Source organism: Hyla sarda, chromosome 9 (genome assembly GCF_029499605.1).
Source record: "Hyla sarda isolate aHylSar1 chromosome 9, aHylSar1.hap1, whole genome shotgun sequence".
Classification (NCBI taxonomy): Eukaryota; Metazoa; Chordata; class Amphibia; order Anura; family Hylidae; genus Hyla; species Hyla sarda.
This window is the reverse complement of record NC_079197.1, coordinates 177,568,007-177,594,983: the sequence shown is the minus strand read 5'-3', so window position 1 is coordinate 177,594,983 and position 26,977 is coordinate 177,568,007. Positions and strand designations below refer to the sequence as shown.

Below are 26,977 nucleotides of genomic sequence, written 5' to 3'. Positions count from 1 at the left end.
TCACAAAGAAAGCGGACGATGCAAAAAGAGAATCATGCCCCCCCCCCCAGATTACTGCCCCCCACTTTGATCGCTGCACAGAGATAAACCTACGTAAGAAGCCAGTGCTGTCTGTCGCTTCATCATAGGAAGTTAAGGAACAGACTTTCACTTCAGCTTTTTCAAGATCTCTGCTTTCTGTCAGCGAATAGGAACCCTTTTGTTTAGATACAGAGGCTGCTCACACATCTTTTAGTGGTGTCATATCTTACAATAGGTAAGAATGTTCGTCCTGCAGTCCAGGACAGAAACTCCCATCCTGCCCCATCTAAGGATGTCTCAGGAACCGCCCAGTTTAGAAGAAGTTTGCTATGGGGATTTGCTTCTAAACTGGGCGTTTCCCGAGACAGGTGTCATCAGAGAGCACTTAGACAGAAAAGAACAACCTTAACTTCAGAAGCTCATAAGGACTGAAAGGATTAAGATTTTTTAATAGAAGTAATTTACAAATCTCACACAAAAGAAGAAAGAAACAGAAGGAGAGCAACTCTGTATATGAGTGGTACCGGTACGAGGAGTCTGCAGCAGTTGTCAGGGGCCAGTTACTCCGTAATACCTGCGGGGTGCATGCAACTAGGTAAAGTATCAAAATGTAACAACAGAAGAATGTAGCATAATTTACAAATCTGTTTAACTTTTCTGGAGACAGTTGATATATATAAAAAAGTTTTTTCCTGGAATACCCCTTTAATGTTCACGGCGTGGAATTCCACAGTGTGAACATACCCTAACAGAAACTCTACTCATAGGATGCAGAATGTTTAAAGGGGTACTCCACTGGCCAGCATTGGGAACTAAATGTTCTGAACTCTGTTTTTGCACTGCAGGGGTCGGCCACGCCTCCCGTGACGTCATGGCCACGCCCCTCAATGCAAGTCTATGGGAGGGGGCGTGATGGCCATCACGCCCCCTCCCATAGGCTTGCATTGAAGGGGCATGGCCATGACCTCACGGGAGGCGTGGCCGACCCCTGCAGCGCAAAAACAGCGTTCAGAACATTTAGTTCTGAACACTGGCCAGTGGAGTACCCCTTTAAACCTACAAGAATGACTTTCAGAAGATACCAAGCCTTTGATGCTTCAGGATACGAACACATTGGCCTCAATCCTCTGAGGAGGATATAGTAGGTGGAGACCCCTCCCCCAGGGAGCCCCCCATGGACCTTCCTCCTTCTTAAACCAATGAAGTTCCCATGAAGCCGCATGAGAAGCTTTAAAGAGGCCAACAAGTCCCAACATGAAGGAAGGTGCGGCTGCCAAGGAGTCAATCAATATCGCTAAGTCCACAATAAAGCTGCAGAGTCACGCCTGGCGCCAAACCTTTCCCAGTCGCTTTGTGGTTGTTGGCGCGCTTTACTGCATTGGATGCTATATGGAAATATCAGAATAAATTATCTATAAAATCCTTTTATCTGGGATCCATGTCCCCTATCTTTTTCCTCTCCCTACCTACAACCCTGTGCGCTGCACCATATTCCTCTCCTAGGGGGAGTTTATCATCCTGATCCTCCTGGTTCTTGTCATCGTGGTCCATACCCTTCAGTTATTTCCTTCGCTCTCATGTCGTTTCAGATACGGCGCAGCAGCAGCAGTTCTGGCCCGGAGCAGCTGGATGCGCGTTATTTCGGTGAACTGTTGGCCGAGCTGAGCAGGAAGAACAATGATCTGTACACCTGTCTGCTGCAGCACGTGGAGAAGATTGGCGGAAGGTAAGCCCCGCCCTCAGACATCCTGAGTTGTGTTGAGCCGCCATAACTGAGAACATTAACGTTTGTTCTATTTCCTTGTGTTTTCAGGAGACCATCAGACTCGGAGTATCAGGTAAGTCCACCCAGGGCTTCTAAAAATATTTGTAACAATGGCGTGATTTGTAACAATGGCGTGATTTGTAACAATGGCGTGTCTGGTGTTGTGCTGTCTGCTACAAAGTGACTAAAACTGTTCTACAACTTTACAGAAGACTTTGGAGGAAATGTTTTAAGCGCTCATCTCATTTCACAACAGATCAGTACGGATGCAGCACTAGCTGTATTCATTCCCTGTCCGCTCCTCTGCCTGTGACATAGTTCAGCACAAGGCAGCTGTAACCACATCTCATTCTTCCTGATTGTCATAAGCCTGACACTGCTGACCGCTTATGAGACCAGTGACTGGGGCAGCATCAGATGACCGCTCTGATATTTATAAGTTATATCGCTGATGCTTTTCTTTATTACAGTCGGAAGATGTTGAATCCCTGATCCCCAAAGGAGTCTCGGAGCTCACAAAGCAGCAGATCCGCTACCTGCTCCAGGTCAGATGAGATGACACTGTTAGATAATCTTCCTCTTTATGGATGCTCTGTTATATATTTATTCCCTCAATATAGGAGATATTTAACATTGATCACCTTATATGGGTGCTATATGTTATATTTATCACCTCTCCTTATATAGGCGCTATATGTCATATTAATCACCTCTCCTTATATAGGCGCTATATGTTATATTGATCACCTCTCTTTATATAGGCGCTATATGTTATATTGATCACCTCTCCTTATATAGGCGCTATATGTTAAATTAATCACCTCTCCTTATATAGGCTCCATATGTAACATTGATAACCTCTCCTTATATAGGCCCCATATGTAACATTGATAACCTCTCCTTATATAGGCTCCATATGTAACCTTGATTACCTCTCCTTATATAGGCCCCATATGTAACATTGATTACCTCTCCTTATATAGGCCCCATATGTAACATTGATAACCTCTCCTTATATAGGCTCCATATGTAACCTTGATCACCTCTCCTTATATAGGCTCCATATGTAACATTGATTACCTCTCCTTATATAGGCCCCATAGGTAACATTGATAACCTCTCCTTATATAGGCCCCATATGTAACCTTGATCACCTCTCCTTATATAGGCCCCATAGGTAACATTGATTACCTCTCCTTATATAGGCCCCATATGTAACATTGATTACCTCTCCTTATATAGGCCCCATAGGTAACATTGATAACCTCTCCTTATATAGGCTCCATATGTAACCTTGATCACCTCTCCTTATATAGGCTCCATATGTAACATTGATCACCTCTCCTTATATAGGCTCCATATGTAACATTGATTACCTCTCCTTATATAGGCCCCATAGGTAACATTGATAACCTCTCCTTATATAGGCTCCATATGTAACATTGATAACCTCTCCTTATATAGGCCCCATATGTAACATTGATTACCTCTCCTTATATAGGCCCCATATGTAACATTGATAACCTCTCCTTATATAGGCTCCATATGTAACATTGATAACCTCTCCTTATATAGGCCCCATATGTAACATTGATAACCTCTCCTTATATAGGCTCCATATGTAACATTGATTACCTTTCCTTATATAGGCCCCATATGTAACATTGATAACCTCTCCTTATATAGGCCCCATATGTAACATTGATAACCTCTCCTTATATAGGCCCCATATGTAACATTGATAACCTCTCCTTATATAGGCTCCATATGTAACATTGATAACCTCTCCTTATATAGGCCCCATATGTAACATTGATAACCTCTCCTTATATAGGCCCCATATGTAACATTGATAACCTCTCCTTATATAGGCTCCATATGTAACATTGATAACCTCTCCTTATATAGGCCCCATATGTAACATTGATAACCTCTCCTTATATAGGCCCCATATGTAACATTGATAACCTCTCCTTATATAGGCTCCATATGTAACATTGATAACCTCTCCTTATATAGGCTCCATATGTAACATTGATCACCTCTCCTTATATAGGCTCCATATGTAACATTGATAACCTCTCCTTATATAGGCTCCATATGTAACATTGATCACCTCTCCTTATATAGGCCCCATAGGTAACATTGATAACCTCTCCTTATATAGTCTCCATATGTAACATTGATAACCTTTCCTTATATAGGCTCCATATGTAACATTGATCACCTCTCCTTATATAGGCCCCATAGGTAACATTGATTACCTCTCCTTATATAGGCCCCATAGGTAACATTGATAGCCTCTCCTTATATAGGCTCCATATGTAACATTGATAACCTCTCCTTATATAGGCTCCATAGGTAACATTGATCACCTCTCCTTATATAGGCTCCATATGTAACATTGATAACCTCTCCTTATATAGGCTCCATATGTAACATTGATAACCTCTCCTTATATAGGCTCCATATGTAACATTGATTACCTCTCCTTATATAGGCCCCATAGGTAACATTGATTACCTCTCCTTATATAGGCCCCATAGGTAACATTGATAACCTCTCCTTATATAGGCCCCATATGTAACATTGATAACCTCTCCTTATATAGGCCCCATATGTAACATTGATAACCTTTCCTTATATAGGCTCCATATGTAACATTGATAACCTTTCCTTATATAGGCTCCATATGTTAAATTAATCACCTCTCCTTATATAGGCTCCATATGTAACATTGATAACCTCTCCTTATATAGGCTCCATATGTAACATTGATAACCTCTCCTTATATAGGCCCCATATGTAACATTGATAACCTCTCCTTATATAGGCTCCATATGTAACATTGATAACCTCTCCTTATATAGGCCCCATATGTAACATTGATAACCTCTCCTTATATAGGCTCCATATGTAACATTGATAACCTCTCCTTATATAGGCTCCATATGTAACATTGATAACCTCTCCTTATATAGGCCCCATATGTAACATTGATAACCTCTCCTTATATAGGCCCCATATGTAACATTGATAACCTCTCCTTATATAGGCTCCATATGTAACATTGATAACCTCTCCTTATATAGGCCCCATATGTAACATTGATAACCTCTCCTTATATAGGCCCCATATGTAACATTGATAACCTCTCCTTATATAGGCCCCATATGCAACATTGATAACCTCTCCTTATATAGGCCCCATATGTAACATTGATAACCTCTCCTTATATAGGCCCCATATGCAACATTGATAACCTCTCCTTATATAGGCCCCATATGTAACATTGATAACCTCTCCTTATATAGGCCCCATATGTAACATTGATAACCTCTCCTTATATAGGCCCCATATGTAACATTGATAACCTCTCCTTATATAGGCTCCATATGTAACATTGATAACCTCTCCTTATATAGGCTCCATATGTAACATTGATAACCTCTCCTTATATAGGCCCCATATGTAACATTGATAACCTCTCCTTATATAGGCTCCATATGTAACCTTGATCACCTCTCCTTATATAGGCTCCATATGTAACCTTGATCACCTTTCCTTATATAGGCTCCATATGTAACATTGATCACCTCTCCTTATATAGGCTCCATATGTAACATTGATAACCTCTCCTTATATAGGCTCCATATGTAACATTGATTACCTCTCCTTATATAGGCCCCATAGGTAACATTGATAACCTCTCCTTATATAGGCTCCATATGTAACATTGATAACCTCTCCTTATATAGGCCCCATATGTAACATTGATTACCTCTCCTTATATAGGCCCCATATGTAACATTGATAACCTCTCCTTATATAGGCTCCATATGTAACATTGATAACCTCTCCTTATATAGGCCCCATATGTAACATTGATAACCTCTCCTTATATAGGCTCCATATGTAACATTGATTACCTTTCCTTATATAGGCCCCATATGTAACATTGATAACCTCTCCTTATATAGGCCCCATATGTAACATTGATAACCTCTCCTTATACAGGCCCCATATGTAACATTGATAACCTCTCCTTATATAGGCTCCATATGTAACATTGATAACCTCTCCTTATATAGGCCCCATATGTAACATTGATAACCTCTCCTTATATAGGCCCCATATGTAACATTGATAACCTCTCCTTATATAGGCCCCATATGTAACATTGATAACCTCTCCTTATATAGGCTCCATATGTAACATTGATTACCTCTCCTTATATAGGCTCCATATGTAACATTGATTACCTCTCCTTATATAGGCCCCATAAGTAACATTGATAACCTCTCCTTATATAGGCTCCATATGTAACATTGATAACCTCTCCTTATATAGGCTCCATATGTAACATTGATAACCTCTCCTTATATAGGCCCCATATGTAACATTGATAACCTCTCCTTATATAGGCTCCATAGGTAACATTGATAACCTCTCCTTATATAGGCTCCATATGTAACATTGATAACCTCTCCTTATATAGGCTCCATATGTAACATTGATAACCTCTCCTTAGATAGGCCCCATATGTAACATTGATAACCTCTCCTTATATAGGCTCCATATGTAACATTGATAACCTCTCCTTATATAGGCCCCATATGTAACATTGATAACCTCTCCTTATATAGGCCCCATATGTAACATTGATAACCTCTCCTTATATAGGCCCCATATGTAACATTGATAACCTTTCCTTATATAGGCCCCATATGTAACATTGATAACCTCTCCTTATATAGGCTCCATATGTAACATTGATAAACTCTCCTTATATAGGCTCCATATGTAACATTGATCACCTCTCCTTATATAGGCTCCATATGTAACATTGATAACCTCTCCTTATATAGGCTCCATATGTAACATTGATCACCTCTCCTTATATAGGCCCCATAGGTAACATTGATAACCTCTCCTTATATAGTCTCCATATGTAACATTGATAACCTTTCCTTATATAGGCTCCATATGTAACATTGATCACCTCTCCTTATATAGGCCCCATAGGTAACATTGATTACCTCTCCTTATATAGGCCCCATAGGTAACATTGATAACCTCTCCTTATATAGGCCCCATAGGTAACATTGATAACCTCTCCTTATATAGGCTCCATAGGTAACATTGATCACCTCTCCTTATATAGGCTCCATATGTAACATTGATAACCTCTCCTTATATAGGCTCCATATGTAACATTGATAACCTCTCCTTATATAGGCTCCATATGTAACATTGATTACCTCTCCTTATATAGGCCCCATAGGTAACATTGATTACCTCTCCTTATATAGGCCCCATAGGTAACATTGATAACCTCTCCTTATATAGGCCCCATATGTAACATTGATAACCTCTCCTTATATAGGCCCCATATGTAACATTGATAACCTTTCCTTATATAGGCTCCATATGTAACATTGATAACCTTTCCTTATATAGGCTCCATATGTTAAATTAATCACCTCTCCTTATATAGGCTCCATATGTAACATTGATAACCTCTCCTTATATAGGCTCCATATGTAACATTGATAACCTCTCCTTATATAGGCCCCATATGTAACATTGATAACCTCTCCTTATATAGGCTCCATATGTAACATTGATAACCTCTCCTTATATAGGCTCCATATGTAACATTGATAACCTCTCCTTATATAGGCCCCATATGTAACATTGATAACCTCTCCTTATATAGGCCCCATATGTAACATTGATAACCTCTCCTTATATAGGCTCCATATGTAACATTGATAACCTCTCCTTATATAGGCCCCATATGTAACATTGATAACCTCTCCTTATATAGGCCCCATATGTAACATTGATAACCTCTCCTTATATAGGCCCCATATGCAACATTGATAACCTCTCCTTATATAGGCCCCATATGTAACATTGATAACCTCTCCTTATATAGGCCCCATATGCAACATTGATAACCTCTCCTTATATAGGCCCCATATGTAACATTGATAACCTCTCCTTATATAGGCCCCATATGTAACATTGATAACCTCTCCTTATATAGGCTCCATATGTAACATTGATAACCTCTCCTTATATAGGCTCCATATGTAACATTGATAACCTCTCCTTATATAGGCCCCATATGTAACATTGATAACCTCTCCTTATATAGGCCCCATATGTAACATTGATAACCTCTCCTTATATAGGCTCCATATGTAACATTGATAACCTCTCCTTATATAGGCCCCATATGTAACATTGATAACCTCTCCTTATATAGGCTCCATATGTAACATTGATTACCTCTCCTTATATAGGCCCCATAGGTAACATTGATAACCTCTCCTTATATAGGCTCCATATGTAACATTGATAACCTCTCCTTATATAGGCCCCATATGTAACATTGATAACCTCTCCTTATATAGGCCCCATATGTAACATTGATAACCTCTCCTTATATAGGCTCCATATGTAACATTGATAACCTCTCCTTATATAGGCTCCATATGTAACATTGATAACCTCTCCTTATATAGGCTCCATATGTAACATTGATAACCTCTCCTTATATAGGCCCCATAGGTAACATTGATAACCTCTCCTTATATAGGCTCCATATGTAACATTGATTACCTCTCCTTATATAGGCTCCATATGTAACATTGATAACCTCTCCTTATATAGGCCCCATATGTAACATTGATAACCTCTCCTTATATAGGCTCCATATGTAACATTGATTACCTCTCCTTATATAGGCTCCATATGTAACATTGATAACATCTCCTTATATAGGCCCCATATGTAACATTGATAACCTCTCCTTATATAGGCCCCATATGTAACATTGATTACCTCTCCTTATATAGGCCCCATATGTAACATTGATAACCTCTCCTTATATAGGCCCCATATGTAACATTGATCACCTCTCCTTATATAGGCTCCATATGTAACATTGATAACCTCTCCTTATATAGGCCGCATATGTAACATTGATAACCTCTCCTTATATAGGCTCCATATGTAACATTGATTACCTCTCCTTATATAGGCTCCATATGTAATATTGATAACCTCTCCTTATATAGGCTCCATATGTAACATTGATAACCTCTCCTTATATAGGCTCCATATGTAACATTGATAACCTCTCCTTATATAGGATCCATATGTAACATTGATAACCTCTCCTTATATAGGATCCATATGTAACATTGATAACCTCTCCTTATATAGGCTCCATATGTAACATTGATCACCTCTCCTTATATAGGCTCCATATGTAACATTGATAACCTCTCCTTATATAGGCCCCATATGTAACATTGATAACCTCTCCTTATATAGGCCCCATATGTAACATTGATAACCTCTCCTTATATAGGCCCCATATGTAACATTGATAACCTCTCCTTATATAGGCCCCATATGTAACATTGATAACCTCTCCTTATATAGGCCCCATATGTAACATTGATAACCTCTCCTTATATAGGCCCCATATGTAACATTGATAACCTCTCCTTATATAGGCTCCATATGTAACATTGATAACCTCTCCTTATATAGGCTCCATATGTAACATTGATAACATCTCCTTATATAGGCCCCACATGTAACATTGATAACCTCTCCTTATATAGGCCCCATATGTAACATTGATAACCTCTCCTTATATAGGCCCCATATGTAACATTGATAACCTCTCCTTATATAGGCCCCATATGTAACATTGATAACCTCTCCTTATATAGGCTCCATATGTAACATTGATAACCTCTCCTTATATAGGCTCCATATGTAACATTGATAACCTCTCCTTATATAGGCCCCATATGTAACATTGATTACCTCTCCTTATATAGGCCCCATATGTAACATTGATAACCTCTCCTTATATAGGCTCCATATGTAACATTGATAACCTCTCCTTATATAGGCTCCATATGTAACATTGATAACCTCTCCTTATATAGGCCCCATATGTAACATTGATAACCTCTCCTTATATAGGCTCCATATGTAACATTGATCACCTCTCCTTATATAGGCTCCATATGTAACATTGATAACCTCTCCTTATATAGGCCCCATATGTAACATTGATAACCTCTCCTTATATAGGCCCCATATGTAACATTGATAACCTCTCCTTATATAGGCCCCATATGTAACATTGATAACCTCTCCTTATATAGGCTCCATATGTAACATTGATAACCTCTCCTTATATAGGCCCCATAGGTAACATTGATAACCTCTCCTTATATAGGCCCCATATGTAACATTGATCACCTCTCCTTATATAGGCCCCATAGGTAACATTGATCACCTCTCCTTATATAGGCTCCATAGGTAACATTGATAACCTCTCCTTATATAGGCTCCATATGTAACATTGATCACCTCTCCTTATATAGGCTCCATATGTAACATTGATAACCTCTCCTTATATAGGCCCCATATGTAACATTGATAACCTCTCCTTATATAGGCCCCATATGTAACATTGATTACCTCTCCTTATATAGGCTCCATATGTAACATTGATAACCTCTCCTTATATAGGCTCCATATGTAACATTGATAACCTCTCCTTAGATAGGCCCCATATGTAACATTGATAACCTCTCCTTATATAGGCTCCATATGTAACATTGATAACCTCTCCTTATATAGGCTCCATATGTAACATTGATAACCTCTCCTTATATAGGCTCCATATGTAACATTGATAACCTCTCCTTATATAGGCTCCATATGTAACATTGATAACCTCTCCTTATATAGGCCCCATATGTAACATTGATAACCTCTCCTTATATAGGCCCCATATGTAACATTGATAACCTCTCCTTATATAGGCTCCATATGTAACCTTGATCACCTCTCCTTATATAGGCCCCATATGTAACATTGATAACCTCTCCTTATATAGGCCCCATATGTAACATTGATAACCTTTCCTATTATGGGTTCTATATTGATTAATTCTCTTTTTATATTGGTTCTACATTGATTTTTTTTAATTAGTCGCATTTTATTTTCATCTCAACCAGATGCGACAGACTTCTGATAAGTCGATGAGACTGGTGTTATCCACCTTCAGCAACCTGCGGGAGGATCTGGGCCATTTACAGACTGATTTAAATGTAAGAGTCACCATGATTGTAATGTGTGGGGAGCAGAGAAGTCGGGATTAATGTGACTGTTATATCATTAGTAATAATCACTGTGTCTGTATATATGTATGTGTGTATGTATATGGATAGATAGATAGATATAAATATAATATGATTTGTGTACAGTCATGGCCGTAAATGTTGGCTCCCCTGAAATTTTTCTAGAAAATGAAGTATTTCTCACAGGAAAGGATTGCAGTAACACAGGTTTTGCTATACACATGTTTATTCCCTTTGTGTGTATTGGAACTAAACCAAAGAAGGAGGAAAAAAAGCAAATTGTACATAATGTCACCAAACTCCAAATAAGATTGTTTCAAGCATGTCATGCTCCTTTAAACTCACCTGGGGCAAGTAACAGGTGTGGGCAATATAAAAAAATCACACCTGAAAGCAGATAAAAAGGAGAGAAGTTCACTTAGTGTGGCACACACAGACACACAATGCAAAGACTAAGCATGGGCAACAGAAAGAGGAGAAGAGAACTGTCTGAGGACTTGAGAACCAAAATTGTGGAAAAATATCAACAATCTCAAGGTTACAAGTCCATCTCCAGAGATCTAGATTTGTCTTTGTCCACAGTGCGCAACATTATCAAGAAGTTTGCAACCCATGGCACTGTAGCTAATCTCCATGGACGGAAGAGAAAGATTGATGAAAGGTGTCAACTCAGGATAGTCCGGATGGTGGATAAGCAGCCCCAAACAAGTTCCAAAGATATTCAAGCTGTCCTGCAGGCTCAGGGAGCCATCAGTGTAAGCGCGAACTATCCGTCGACATTTAAATGAAGTGAAACGCTATGGAGGAGACCCAGGAGGACCCCACTATGGAGGAGACCCAGGAGGACCCCACTATGGAGGAGACCCAGGAGGACCCCACTATGGAGGAGACCCAGGAGGACCCCACTATGGAGGAGACCCAGGAGGACCCCACTATGGAGGAGACCCAGGAGGACCCCACTATGGAGGAGACCCAGGAGGACCCCACTATGGAGGAGACCCAGGAGGACCCCACTATGGAGGAGACCCAGGAGGACCCCACTATGGAGGAGACCCAGGAGGACCCCACTATGGAGGAGACCCAGGAGGACCCCACTATGGAGGAGACCCAGGAGGACCCCACTATGGAGGAGACCCAGGAGGACCCCACTATGGAGGAGACCCAGGAGGACCCCACTGCTGACACAGAGACATAAAAAAGCAAGACTACATTTTACCAAAATGAACTTGAGTAACCAAAATCCTTCTGGGAAAACGTCTTGTGGACAGATGAGACCAAGATAGAGCTTTTTGGTAAAGCAAATCATTCTACTGTTTGACGAAAACGGAATGAGGCCTACAAAGAAAAGAACACAGTACCTACAGTGACATATGGTGGAGGTCAGTGATGTTTTGGGTTGTTTTGCTGCCTCTGGCACTGGAGGCCTTGAATGTGTACAAGACATCATGAAATCTGAGGATTACCAATGGATTTTGGGTCGCACTGTACAGCCCAGTGTCAGAAAGCTGGGTTTGTGTCTGAGATCTTGGGTCTTCCAGCAGGACAATGACCCCAAACATACGTCAAAAAGCCCCCAGAAATGGATGACAACAAAGCGCTGGAGAGTTCTGAAGTGTCAGCAATGAGTCCAGATCTAAATCCCATTGATCACCTGTGGAGAGATCTTATAATTACTGTTGGGAAAAGGCGCCTTCCAATAAGAGACCTGGAGCAGTTTGTAAAGGAAGAGTGGTCCAACATTCCGGCTGAGAGGTGTAAGAAGCTTATTGATGGTTATAGGAAGCCACTGATTTCAGTTATTTTTTCCAAAGGTTGTGCAACCAAATATTAAGTTAAAGGGGTACTCTGGCACTTAGACATCTTATCCCCTATCCAAAGGATAGGGGATAAGATGCCTGATCGAGGGGGTCCCGCCGCTGGTGACCCCCGTGATCTTGCATGCCGCACCCCGTTAAAATCAGTCCCCGGAGCATGTTCGCTCTGGGTCTGACTACTGTCGATCACGGGGCCGAAGCATTGTGACGTCACGGCTCCGCCCCCGTGTGACATCACGCTCCGCCCCCTCAATGCAAGCCTATGGGAGGGGGCGTGAAAGCTGTCACACCCCCTCCCATAGGCTTGCATTGTGGGGGCGGAGCGTGACGACACACAGGGGGGAGCAGTGACGTCACAATGCTTCGGCCCCGTGATCGACAGTAATCAGACCCAGAGCGAACACGCTCCGGGGACTGATTTTAACGGGGTGCGGCATGCAAGATCACGGGGGTCACCAGCGGCGGGACCCCCTCGATCAGGCATCTTATCCCCTATCCTTTGGATAGGGGATAAGATGTCTAAGTGCCGGAGTACCCCTTTAAGGGTGCCAATAATATATGTATATACACACTGTATAATTGAGTCATGTACTGTATAAGGAAATGCATAATTTAACTTGCTGCATCTTGGACAAACCTATTTTAGAATATTTTGTATGTATTTATTTCTTTTTTAGGTAGCAATAAATATAGGTCACTTTCTTTTTCAGAAATTAGAAACTGACAAGAACAGTCTGGAGAGGGACCTGACCTTCAAGGATTCACAGATCAAGGAGTATGAGACCATTTTGGCTTCTCTACGGGAAAAGAATCGCCAGCAGCAGGTACGTAATGTAGTAGATGTGTCCTGCAGTCCTATGTAACACCACAGATAACACAATGATAACTCTCTGAGTACAGATAATGTAGTAGATGTGACCTGCAGTCCTATGTAACACCACAGATAACACAGTGATAACTCTCTGAGTACAGATAATGTAGTAGATGTGACCTGCAGTCCTATGTAACACCACAGATAACACAATGATAACTCTCTGAGTACAGATAATGTAGTAGATGTGTCCTGCAGTCCTATGTAACACCACAGATAACACAGTGATAACTCTCTGAGTACAGATAATGTAGTAGATGTGTCCTGCAGTCCTATGTAACACCACAGATAACACAGTGATAACTCTCTGAGTACAGATAATGTATAGATGTGACCTGCAGTCCTATGTAACACCACAGATAACACAGTGATAACTCTCTGAGTACAGATAATGTATAGATGTGACCTGCAGTCCTATGTAACACCACAGATAACACAGTGATAACTCTCTGAGTACAGATAATGTAATAGATGTGACCTGCAGTCCTATGTAACACCACAGATAACACAGTGATAACTCTCTGAGTACAGATAATGTAATAGATGTGACCTGCAGTCCTATGTAACACCACAGATAACACAGTGATAACTCTCTGAGTACAGATAATGTATAGATGTGACCTGCAGTCCTATGTAACACCACAGATAACACAGTGATAACTCTCTGAGTACAGATAATGTATAGATGTGACCTGCAGTCCTATGTAACACCACAGATAACAGTGATAACTCTCTGAGTACAGATAATGTAGTAGATGTCACCCTCAGTCCTATGTAACACTACAGATAACACAGTGATAACTCTCTGAGTACAGATAATGTATAGATGTGACCTGCAGTCCTATGTAACACCACAGATAACAGTGATAACTCTCTGAGTACAGATAATGTAGTAGATGTGACCTGCAGTCCTATGTAACACCACAGATAACACAGTGATAACTCTCTGAGTACAGATAATGTATAGATGTGACCTGCAGTCCTATGTAACACCACAGATAACACAGTGATAACGCTCTGAGTACAGATAATGTATAGATGTGACCTGCAGTCCTATGTAACACCACATATAACACAGTGATAACTCTCTGAGTACAGATAATGTATAGATGTGACCTGCAGTCCTATGTAACACCACAGATAACACTACTAATACAGTACTTAGCTCTGTTGTATCCAAATATGTCTAGCAACTTTTTTTTTGTATTCAGCAAGAACTAAAGGAAATTCAGATGAAGCTTCGCAGCTCGGAGGAAACCATGTTGTCCTTCCGTAATGCAGAAAGTGACAAAGATTATCGCTTGAAGGAGCTGGAATACGCCAAGAACGCTCTACATCAGGAGAATAAGAACCTGCGCGTACAGGTGGGCGGGATCTCATACGGTCATTATATGACCAGGCATGCTGGGAGTTGTAGTTGTGCAACAGCTGGAGGCACCCTGGTTCGGAAATGCTGGCTTAAAGGGGTACTCTGTGCCTAGACATCTTAGATGTCTGATGGGGGGGGGGGGGGGGTCCTGCGAACTTTTCTCCGTGGCGGATGACTGGCACTGTGAGGAGGAGGCGTGTGACGTTAGTCATAAACCGCTTGTGACGGCCACGCCCCCTCAATGCAGGTCTATGGGAGGGGGCGTCACGCCCCCTCCCATAGACTTGCATTGAGGGGGCGTGGTTGTGATGTCTAGGGGGTGGAGTATTTTTAACCCCTTCATGACCCGGTGTTTTTGCGTTTTTTCCTCCTTACCTTTAAAAAATCATAACTCTTTCAATTTTGCACCTAAAAATCCTTATTATGGTTTTTTTTTTGTGCCACCAATTCTACTTTGTAATGACATCAGTCATTTTACCCAAAAATCTACAGTGAAACAGAAAAAAAATAATTGTGCGACAAAATTGAAGAAAAAACACCATTTTGTAATTTATTGGGGGCTTCCGTTTCTACGCAGTACATATTTCGGTTAAAATGAAACTTTCACTCTATTCTGTAGGTCCATACAATTAAAATGATCCCCTACTTATATAGGTGATTTTGTCGGACTTCTGGAAAAAATCATAACTACATGCAGGAAAATGTATACGTTTAAAATTGTCATCTTCTGACCCCTATAACTTTTTTTTTTATTTTTCTGCGTACGGAGCGGTATGAGAGCTTATTTTTTGCGCCGTGATCTGAAGTTTTTAGTGGTAACATTTTTGTAATGATCGGACTTTTTGATCGCTTTTTATTCATTTTTTCATGATATAAAAAGTGACCAAAAATACGCTATTTTCAACTTTGGAATTTTTTTGCGCGTACGCCATAACGATATATATTTTTATGATTCGGACATTTCCGCACGCGGCGATATCACATATTTTTATTTACACTTTTTTTTTTTATTTAAATGGGAAAAGGTGGTGATTCAAACTTTTATTAGGGAAGGGGTTAAATGATCTTGATTTAATTTTTTTTGTTTTTCACTTTTTTTTTTTTGCAATGTTATAGCTCCCATAGAGGGCTATAACACTGCACACACTGATAATTGTTATCCCATAGGGGGCTATAACACTGCACACACTGATAATTGTTATCCCATAGGGGGCTATAACACTGCACACACTGATAATTGTTATCCCATAGGGGGCTATAACACTGCACACACTGATCATTGTTATCCCATAGGGGGCTATAACACTGCACACACTGATAATTGTTATCCCATTGGAGACTATAACACTGCACACACTGATATTGATCAATGGTTTCTCATAGGAAACCATTGATCAATGATTCTGCCGCTTGACTGCTCATGCCTGGATCTCAGGCACTGAGCAGTCATTCGGCGATCGGACAGCATGGAGGAAGGTAGGGACCCTCCTGCTGTCTTTACAGCTGTTCGGGATGCCGCAATTTCATCACGGCGATCCCGAACAGCTCCCTGAGCTAACCGGCATTAGTTTACTTTCATTTTAGACGCGGCGTTCAACTTTGAACGCCACGTCTAAAGGGTTAATAGCGCACAGCACCGCGATCAGTGCCGCACTGTCCAGAGCAGGAGAGGTTTGCTATGGGGATTTTCTCCTGCTCTGGAAAGTTCCTGATACGGACAGAGGTGTCAGCAGAGAGCACTGTGGACAAGTCAAAAAATTAATTCAAAAAGAACAGAATATCCTCTGTAGCATACAGCTGCTAAAAAGTACTGGAAGGGTAAAGATTTTTTAATAGAAGTCATTTACAAATCTGTTTAACCTTCTGGCACTAGTTCATAAAAAAAAAAGGTTTCCACTGGAGTACCCCTTTAAGCTAACAGTCTACTGGATTGCCAATACTCCTTGCTCCAGTGGGCTATGCTGTTGCTGGCAGCTAGGTGTATCTTAGGTTGTAGTTGTGCTTTAAGCTCTGTTATATATGATTGGATGTGGATTTACTATAAATTTGTATATGTTCTCTCCTTAGGTCACCGAGACGGTGTCTAGCCCAGTGCTCCAGGCCAAGACGGACGAGATCACCAGACACTACAAGGAGATGCTTGAAAGTCTCCGAGCGGAGAAGGACAAGGAGATCCGCACTTTAAGGGTGAGTCTAATCGATTGTATCTTATACGTATTCTAATCTCTGCACCGGCGCAGGTTCCAGGGTGAGAAATGCACAATAGGCTGACATTCCGACGTCTCCATGCAAAGAGTCAGAACCAACAGTGTAAGGCCATGTTCACATGGTGGAATTAATACGGAAATTCAGCCAAAATGTACTGCCCATAGACATACATGGGATTCTGCCGTCCTATTCACACAGCGAATTTGCACAAAATTAAAAACTGGTCTTTAAAGGGGTACTCCCGTGGAAAACGTTCTTTTTTTTTTTTCTTTTTTTTTAAATCAACTGGTGCACGAAAGTTAAACAGATTTGTAAATTACTTCAATTAAAAAAATCTTCATCCTTCCAGGACTTTTTAGAGGCTGTATACTTCAGAGGAAATGCTTTCCTTTTTGGATTTCTCTTCTATCACGCGCACAGTGCTCTCTGCTCACCTCTGCTGTCCATTTTAGGAACTGTCCAGAGCAGCATATGTTTGCTATGGGGATTTCCTCCTGCTCTGGACAGTTCCTAAAATGGACAGCAGAGGTCAGCAGAGAGCACTGTGCTCGTGACAGAAGAGAAATCTAAAAAGAAAAGAATTTCCTCTGTAGCATACAGCCCCTAAAAAGTAAAGGAAGGATTAAGATTTTTTAATAGAAGTAATTTACAAATCTGCTTAACTTTCTGGCACCAGTTGATTTAAAAAATAAATAAATACATTTAAAAAAAGCTTTCTACGGGAGTACCCTTGCTGCAATGGAAATTCCGCATTTCGCAAAAATTTAAAAACAGTCATTAACTTCAAAAAGGATTCAATTTTGCGGAATCCCTTTGAAGTTTACGGGGCTTTGAGCTTTTTAAAACACAGAATTCCGCTGAAATTCTGCGGCAATTTTGTTCAGCAACCTTTTCGCAGAACGGAAATTGTGGGGGGGGGGGGGGGGGGGTTTTGAGATAGGGAATTTATCATTGGGTTTTACTCTGGTTTTTGGTGGTAAAAAACAAATCCCAAATTTATGGAGGGTAGAGGATGCATATATCACCTGTGCATCCTTTACCCTAATATACTGTATATTAGTCCTAGCATATATGGATTCATTGTGTATTGCAGACCCAGATCACCAAATTCCAGCATGATGTGATGTCTCGGGAAGGAAGCAGCAGCGATTTACAGATGCGACTGCTGGAACTGACGTCTTCCCTGGAGGAGAGAGACTCTCTCATTAAGAGACAGCAAGAGGTAAATATAAGGGGTTAATACTATGAAGAGGACAGATATAAGGGGCCTCAAGTCCCTGTCTAATTCCGGGGGCCATTTCCATGATAAATACTGTATGTTCTACAGAAGATGTTTTACTAAATCCCTTGGGATAGAGCACAGATCTCATTACTGCTGCCCCCTACTGGTAAGAATATGGCTCTGCGTCCCAAAAAAAAAATACATACCATTAGTATACAGCTCTGTTTCCCAACCAGTGTGCCTCCAGCTGTTGCAAAACTACAACTCCCAGCATGCCCGGACAGCCAAAGGCTGTCCGGGCATGCTGGGAGTTGTAGTTTTGCAACAGCTGGAAGCACACTGGTTAAGACACGGTGGTATATAGGGTGCAGAGTCTACAATCGGGCCCTGCTGCTTCATTAAAAAATATGCTTCTTTCTATTTAATTTTCCACTTGACGACTAGGGGTCTCCCTACCAGTCCTGGCCGCAAGACTTTTTTTTTTTTTTTTATAGATTTCAGACTCTTGCTGGAGTCCTAAATCTCAGACTGCAGCCAGCCAGGACACAGACAAGCTCAGCACTGCTCCCTGCCTGTCAATCAGACAGGCAGGAGCCAGCACTGTGCTCATAGCACAGCAGGGCATACTCCTGTCTCTGCCTTACTGCAGGCCCTCATTCATTTTACTATCTGAGCTCCGATCTTTCTTCTCTCTGCACATGCAGTTGTAAAAAGAGAGGAGAAGACTCAGATCTGCTGGCTGCTGTGTTCACAGTCTCTATGCTGGGCCATGCCCCCTTCCTCCCTCACACTAGGACGGCTGAATGAGCAGTAGAAGACAATAAATCAGGTAGAAAGAGGGGGTTTTGAATGAAAAGAAACACAGGGATAGTGTCAGTGAGAGTCAGGGACAGATGGGGGGGGGGGGGGGGTTTAGGGAGAGTTTAGATCATGATAGATACTCTTTAATAATGTATGGGTTACTAGGCTTTGTATTCATAGTGTATAGTTCCCTGTTTATGTTATAACAGCACCATCTAGTGGCCATTTGCATACACAGTAGATTATCACATTAGAAGTTTTACCCATTTCAGCTTCCATAGCCTGTAGCCTATGAACTCTTATAACATCAGCTCCGCCCTTAGTAGCCATTTCCCCATTTTACAGCCACCATATGGCTAGTAGGAGCCGTAGCAATCCTCTGCATCCAATGGTAGCATCGCTGTTTCACCACATATATCCTTGCACTAAAAGTTGAAGTTGGGCATTGCTCCTTTTGTCAATGAATTGCCGGGAAAGGTTTAGTTGTCTGTCAAGTTATGTATCCTCACACATAAGAAGGACAGACCAGTCCTATCATCACAGTCAGAGTTCATACTAATCCATTACAATGTTTCCTTTGCCCGATTTTTGATTTTTATTCTTCCTTCTCAGGAACTTTTCAAACTCCGCCAACAGAGAGACTCCTCAAGTGTCACCAAGGAGGTCATCACAAGACAGTAAGTGGATGGTGCAACTATGGGGGTACTCCGGTGGAAAACTTATTTTTTTTAAATCAACTGATGCCCGAAAGTTAAACAGATTTGTAAATTACTTCTATTAAAAAATCTTAATCCTTCCAGTACTTATTAGCTGCTGAATAACACAGAGGAAATCTTTTATTTTTGGAACACAGAGCTCTCTGCTGACATCACGAGCACAGTGCTCTCTGCTGATATCTCTGTCCATTTTAGGAACTGTCCAGAGTAGGAGAAAATCCCTATAGCAAACATATGCTGCTCTTAAAGGAGTACCCCTTTAAGACACGTAATATGTCTGCATGCACTACTTTTCTGTACCACAAAAGAATCGGATGCTGTAGCACAGAAGTATATTAGTAATGTACTGTATGGTATGTTTTATTTTAGTTTCCACATACCGTATTTTTCGCCGTATAAGACGCACTTTTTCTTCCCCAAAACTGGGGGGGAAAAGTCGGTGTGTCTTATACGGCGAATACACCCCTATCGCGGCGGTCCCTGCGGCCATCAACGGCCGGGACCCGCGGCTAATACAGGACATCACCGATCGCGGTGATGCCCTGTATTAACCCTTCAGACACGGCGATCAAAGCTGACCACGGCGGTCCCAAACAGCCCGACTGAATAGCCGGGTTAGTGCTTACAGGACACCGGGAGGGACCTTACCTGCCTCCTCTGTGTCTTCTCCGTTCAGGGATCCCCTGTATGGCCGGCGCTCTCCTTCCTCATCATCACGTCGTCGCGTACGTGTGTAACGACGAGATGGCGGCGACGGAGAGCGAGGATACCCGGCCGGCAGCAGAGACGTTCCAGAGCGGCGGGGACACGGCGACAGCGATGGAGCGACATCCAGGGCAGCGGTGACGGGTCCGGAGCGGCGGGGACACGTGAGTATTACCTCCTATGCAGTGGTCTTCAATCTGTGGACCTCCAGATGTTGCAAAACTACAACTCCCAGCATGCCCGGACAGCCAACGGCTGTCCGGGCATGCTGGGAGTTGTAGTTTTGCAACATCTGGAGGTCTGCAGGTTGAAGACCACTATTGGGTTCAAAATCTTAATTTTTTTAGATTTTGCCCCTAAAAATTGGGTGCGTCTTATACGCCGGTGCGTCCTATAGGCCGAAAAATACGGTAGTTAAACATATTTACCAAAAAAAAAAAAAAAGTTACATGGCTGCCTGGGCATTCTGAGAGTTGTAGTTTTGCAACAGCTGTTTGGAAACACTGGACTATAGGAGAGAATGGCTCTGCTATACGCTTCTATCTTTGCTTGTTCTTGCAATCGGTCCGGGTTTGAGCGTTTGAATGTATTTTAAAGCGACAGATACACTTTAATCATTCTTTTTTTGTAAGAGAAATACAGGAGATTGCAGGGGAGCCCCACGTGATTTGAAACTACTGTATATATTAGCACTGGTTAAGCAAAGGTCAGTGAGTGATTTCTCTTACAAAAAAAGCGAACGCCCGCAGCACCCGGCATTCTAAACAAACGACTGGTTCCTGCTGCAGTGGTCGTGACGTCACGGCCACGCCTCTCCATTCATGTCTATGGGAGGGGGCGTGTCGGCTGACACGCCCCCTCCCATTGACATGAATGGAGGGGGAGTGGCGTGACATCACAAGGGGTGTGGCTGTCACATCACCATCATGGCCTCCGGCTCAGAGCGTTCTGACCATAATGTTCAGTACGCTGGAGCACCGGGGTACCCCTTTAAATATATTTTATATAAATCTATTTTAATATATAAAACTGTCATGTTTCCGCTCTAGGTACAGTAACAATTACCCCATTCTCCGGTTGCTCAATGACTATAAGGACAAAGCTCCAACAACAGGGACACAGACCATCGTCATAGAGCGGCGACAATCGTCCAAACACGTAAGAGGATCAGTCTGTGTAATGACTATATTAGAGGCTTAAATCTATCATAGTTATTTTATTATTGTACCGTTAGATGTGTAAATTTCCTTCTAACCTGTATTTCTCTCTTTTTTTTAGGATTGAGGGAAGCAACTGCTGGAGGCCCAGACTGCTGACAGGTCTCATCGGGGGAGGGGGGGCGGCTTGAGGCGCCAGACGTCCTGAGTCTGAGTGTTAGATGTTCCGGCCTTGCACACACCAAGACCATCGCTGGCAGTGAGGACTGTGAGGCCGTATTGGTGGTGGTGGGACGGTTCCCTGGGATCGGGGTTAAAGTCTTTAACAATAAAACATGTAAAGAAAATGGTAGCTTTTTTGGACATAACATTGTATGCACTGAGAAAGTTGAGAATAGTTTACGCTGCCTTTATGTTCACCGATAGCTATTTTAAATGTTAGATTTATGTAACGAAGACTGGAATAGCTACTGGATAAAGTTATGACTTGGGGTGCAAATTATATAATTAACTTTTAACAAGATATCCACTGGAAAAAAAAAATGTATCCCCTATCTGCAGGGAATAAGTGTCTGATCGTGCTGGGACCTCCCGGTAATCTCCCGTATGGGGCCCCGGCTTTGCCGTAATGACGTTTCGCACCCAGCACGTAAGCCGGTCGAAACACCCCCCCCTCTATTCATTTCTATGGGAGAGGCGGAGACAGGCAAACGTGTGTCTCCGCCTCTCCCATAGAGCTGAATGGAGGGGGGCGTGTTTAGACCGACTTCCATGCCGGGAAGCAGCAGAGCAAGGGCCCCGTACGGGAGATCGTGGGGGGAGGTCCCAGCGGTCAGACCTTCCCATGATCAGACACTTTTTCCCCCCACTGGATATCTTCTTTAATGTATCTACAGATCAATTCACTGTAAGAGTCTGTTCACACATCCTGTATATGCTGTGGATTTTATGGTGCAGATGTTGTGCTCTGTAAGTGTGTATTCACACATGCAGGATTTTATGCTGCAGAGATCATGTAAAATAAATGACTGAACACAGCTTAAAATATGCAGCTTTAGGGTACGTTCCCACCTGGCTGCAGCAGCAGCGGGAAATACACTGCGTATCCCTCGCTCATCATACACACAAGGCTTTCCGGCAGCAGCCCTATGTGTGCAGTGAGTTTTGGAGGCGGGCCCGTGTGTTGGCGTGACTGACGCGCAGCTCCGCCTCCAAAACTCGCTGCACACATAGGGCTGCTGCCGAAAAGCCTTGAGTGTATGATTAGCGAGGGATACACAGCGTATTTCCCGCTGCTGCTGCAAATTTTGCGCAGCGTGAAATTCGTGGTGGGAACGTACCCTTAAAGGGGTACTCTGCCCCTAGACATCTTATCCCCCTATCCTTAGGATAGGGGATAAGATCTCTGATCGTAGGGGGTCCTGTGATCTCTGTGCAGAATCCGGCATTTGCTTAGAACGCTTGGTGCGGCGCTGGGGGCTCGTAACGTCATGGCCACGCCCCTTTGTGAAGCCACACCCTCTCAATGCAAGTCTATGAGAGGTGGCGTGATAGGGGATAAGATGTCTAGGGAGTACCCCTTTAAATCCTGCACATCAATATGCACAGAATACTGTACGTGTGAATAGACCCTAAATCAATATCATTAGTTGCAGCCTAAAATCTGTAGTGTATATAGTAATTGTGAACACACCCTAGAGCAGTGAAACCTTAAAGGAGTAGTCCAGTGCTGAAAAACGTATCCCCTATCCTAAGGATTAGGTTTAAGATTGCGGGGCACCCCCGTGATCTCCTGTACGGGGCCCCCGCAGGAAGGGGGTGTGTCGATCACCGCACAAAGCGGCGTCTGACACGCCCTTCAGCAATCTCCGGCTCTTCCATGGCGATGTATTGAAGGGGAGTGTCAGCCGCCACTTCGTGCAGCAGTCGACACCCACTATCTGGCCAGCGAGCCGGGGGGGGGGATAGGGGATACGTTTTTCAGCACTGGACTACCCCTTTAAACCAGTTCCCCCTCCAACCTGTGGCTCTTAAGCTGTTAAAAAAAAAATAATTCCCCATCATGCCCTAAAAGCCAAAGAGCCACCCCTGTCCATGGGTTATGTCTGGTATTACAGCTCAGCAGTGTTAAAAGTGAATAGGGCTACGCTGCAATACCATACACCGCCTGTGGACAAGGTTGGCACTGTTTTCCGAAACAACAGCCATGTTTTTTTCTACGACTGCACAACCTCTGGAGCTGTCGGTCATTCTGCTGCTGTGAACTCATGAGTGGGTCAAATAATAATGCCCAAGAATGTCCAAAAATTATGGGTGGGGGTGGGGGTTATGGGAGTGATTTATCAAAACCTATGCAGAGGAAAAGTGGTGCAGTTGTTCATAGCAACCAGTAAGCTTGCATCCTTAATTTGTTTTTTAATTCATTTGAAACAAACAAAAAAAAAAGAGTTCTGATTGGTTGCTATGGGCAACTGCACCACATTTCCTCTGCACAGGTTTTGGTAAGTCCCCCCCTTATATGTGTGTGGGAAGCACAAGGCATAATACCCGGGACTGGGGCTCTTACTGAGTGATAAATGTTATCATTGTATCATAATGTTTTTCTTGTAACTTTAATAAGCCCCCAATTTATTGTCTAAACTGGAGCCCGTGTGACCACGTGGTCATACGGGGCGGCTTACTGTACCTTGTATATCATAATGGGGGGGGACCGGACTTATTACTGTGGCTTACATTAAATGCTAATACCTGGTTGGTGGCTGTTTATGGACTTCATCTATTGGTTATTTTATTAAAGGGAAAAAAAACATTAAAAAAATAAATAAAAAACGCTAATTGTTCTGGGGGTTACAATCACAGGTTGTAGGTTCATACATGTTGGAATAGTAATGGACGTTCTTTGCTTCACTGATTGGGCTACACTGTGACTTTTTGTAGCGCTACAGTGGTTTTTCTTTCCAAACAGTGTGTCTCCAGCTGTTGCAAAACTACAACTCCCAGCATGCCCGGACAGCCGAAGGCTGTCCGGGCATGCTGGGAGTTGTAGTTTTGCAACAGCTGGAGACACACTGTTTGGAAAACACTGCACTACAAGATTGTTTTCAACTATGGAGCTACAGCTGCATTGCAACGCAATACATTGAGCTGTCTGCAATCATGTGGACCGCAGTATTTAAAGCGTACCCGTCAGATCCAACAAAATTTTTTTTTTTTTTTAAATATCACTCAGTACCTGATCCTGACCATGTACATCTAATTTTTATGTGTCTATCACCTTTATTTTATTTTTTTATTACACTTTTAATTTAGCTCACTAGTCTGAATTCCTCACTGTGCAGGTCTCCGCCCCCTCCCTCAGTATGCTGTCTGCTCACATCTCCCCTAGCATTAGTAAAACTACAACTCCCAGCATGTCCTCACTGACAGTAGCGGGACACAAGATGACAGTGGGAGGATTTTTCCTCCAGCTCTGAGCCCTGCACTCACAGCTGTCAATCAAGGAAGTGTGTCCATGACATAGGTGATGACTCATGGACACAGCAGGACTAGTATGTGTCCCAGCAGGCAGGGGGGGCAGTTGTTTGATTGGCTTTTTTAGTATGAAATACTGAGAATTTTCTAATGAAAGTAATTGCAAAACCTATTGGTTATACATGCTTTACAACATATCTAAAGTTTTTGTATCTGACAGTGCCCATTTAAAGGGGATCTCCACCCTAAGGTGATTTTAGTACGTACCTGGCAGACAGTAATGGACATGCTTAGAAGGGATCTGCTCTTGTTTTGGGGCTGAATGGCTATGTTGTGAGATTACCATAACACTGTGGATAGCTATTTGTGAACTGGTATTTCCCGTTTCAGGTTTCTTTTTTTGACTACAAATCCCATAATTCCATTTTCCTCCCTCCCACACATCAGCCACCCCACCCATTGAAATGTAAATGAGCTGCATCCATTCAAAAGACCTGTGGTTTTCAATCAGGGTGCCTACAGCTGTTGCAGATTGATCGCTCCACCCATTGAAGCAGACAGGCTCCCTGTCATCAGCTGACTAGTGATGTCAGGTCTCGGCCCCATTGCAACTTGGGAAAAATCTGAGACATCAGACCTTTTGAATGCTGTTAAAAATAACAATTGGGGGGAAAATCACATGAGAATTGTGAGAAAACCATCACACACAGGTACAGACACTATATTATGAACTACACTAACTTTACAGCCCCTGTTGCACAGTCAAATAAAAAAAAATTCCTGGAATACCCCTTTTAAAATCAATCCTGTAGCGCTACAAAAAGTTGCAATGTTTCCCAGGCCTAATGTTCCAGATCTCTTTTTGGGTGCGACCCCATGTAGTGGAATTGCTGCAGATTTTTTGCAATGGAAACTCTACAGCATTTCTGCACCGTAAATCAACACTAAACTGTGCAGATTATTTTATTATTATTATTTTTTTATCTCACAAATAGTCACTTGTGGATATTACTTGGGATTCACAGCAAAATTCTACACTGCAGATATATTGTAGATTTTGAGAGTCATTATTGGAAATCCATAATATATCTGCCACTAAAACTGACTTCCCATAGATCTGATATCTGCACCGCAGCAGAATCCCATTGAATTCAACAGGACTCTGCTGTAGCAGAATTTTCATGCAGAATTCCGCACAGAAATTCCAAGGTGTGGACATTGCATTAGGGTAGGCTGATTTTCGCCAGCAGAATCTCTGTTGTTGAAAATCCGCCGCAGACCCCATTGAAGTCAATAGGGTTTGCGACAGATTTCAAACAGCGGAGATTCTGCTGGTGAAAATCTGCTGTGGGTAGCGCGCGGAGAACCTGCCCCTTTTCATATTCACAGCGGGAAATCCGCTGCGAGTTTGAAAACAAATACGCCTGTGTGAACGTACCCTAAGAGAAGAGTAAATATGGCAGTTTATCAATTAACGCCAGAAAACTAGCAATGGAAAAAAAAAAGCCCCAAAATTTTCAGATGAAATAGCCTCCAGGCACACTATGGGTTGGGTCACTGGCCCGTAAAATACGCTGTCGATTCATTATGTGTGACCCTACCCTTAGATTGAAAAAATCTGCAGATTTGAAATTATTATTATTACATTTTTTTGGGGGTGATTTTTACATTCACC

General features: G+C 42.2%; 1 protein-coding gene across 5 annotated transcripts in view; it reads left to right on the top strand.

Annotated features, from left to right (window-relative positions):
* The window catches only part of POF1B (POF1B actin binding protein), a gene marked incomplete in the record, with an annotated part of 126,140 nt that extends 103,630 nt beyond the window's left edge, over positions 1-22,510 (top strand). For all 5 annotated transcript variants that reach the window (XM_056540431.1, XM_056540430.1, XM_056540429.1 and 2 more), the window contains 11 exon segments: positions 1,611-1,747; positions 1,835-1,859; positions 2,257-2,331; positions 10,846-10,938; positions 13,493-13,606; positions 14,865-15,017; positions 17,090-17,209; positions 18,324-18,452; positions 19,866-19,930; positions 21,724-21,832; positions 21,953-22,510. In XM_056540431.1, the coding sequence (XP_056396406.1) occupies positions 1,611-1,747; positions 1,835-1,859; positions 2,257-2,331; positions 10,846-10,938; positions 13,493-13,606; positions 14,865-15,017; positions 17,090-17,209; positions 18,324-18,452; positions 19,866-19,930; positions 21,724-21,832; positions 21,953-21,958 (1,026 nt within the window).
* Between the last annotated feature and the right edge of the window lie 4,467 nt (positions 22,511-26,977).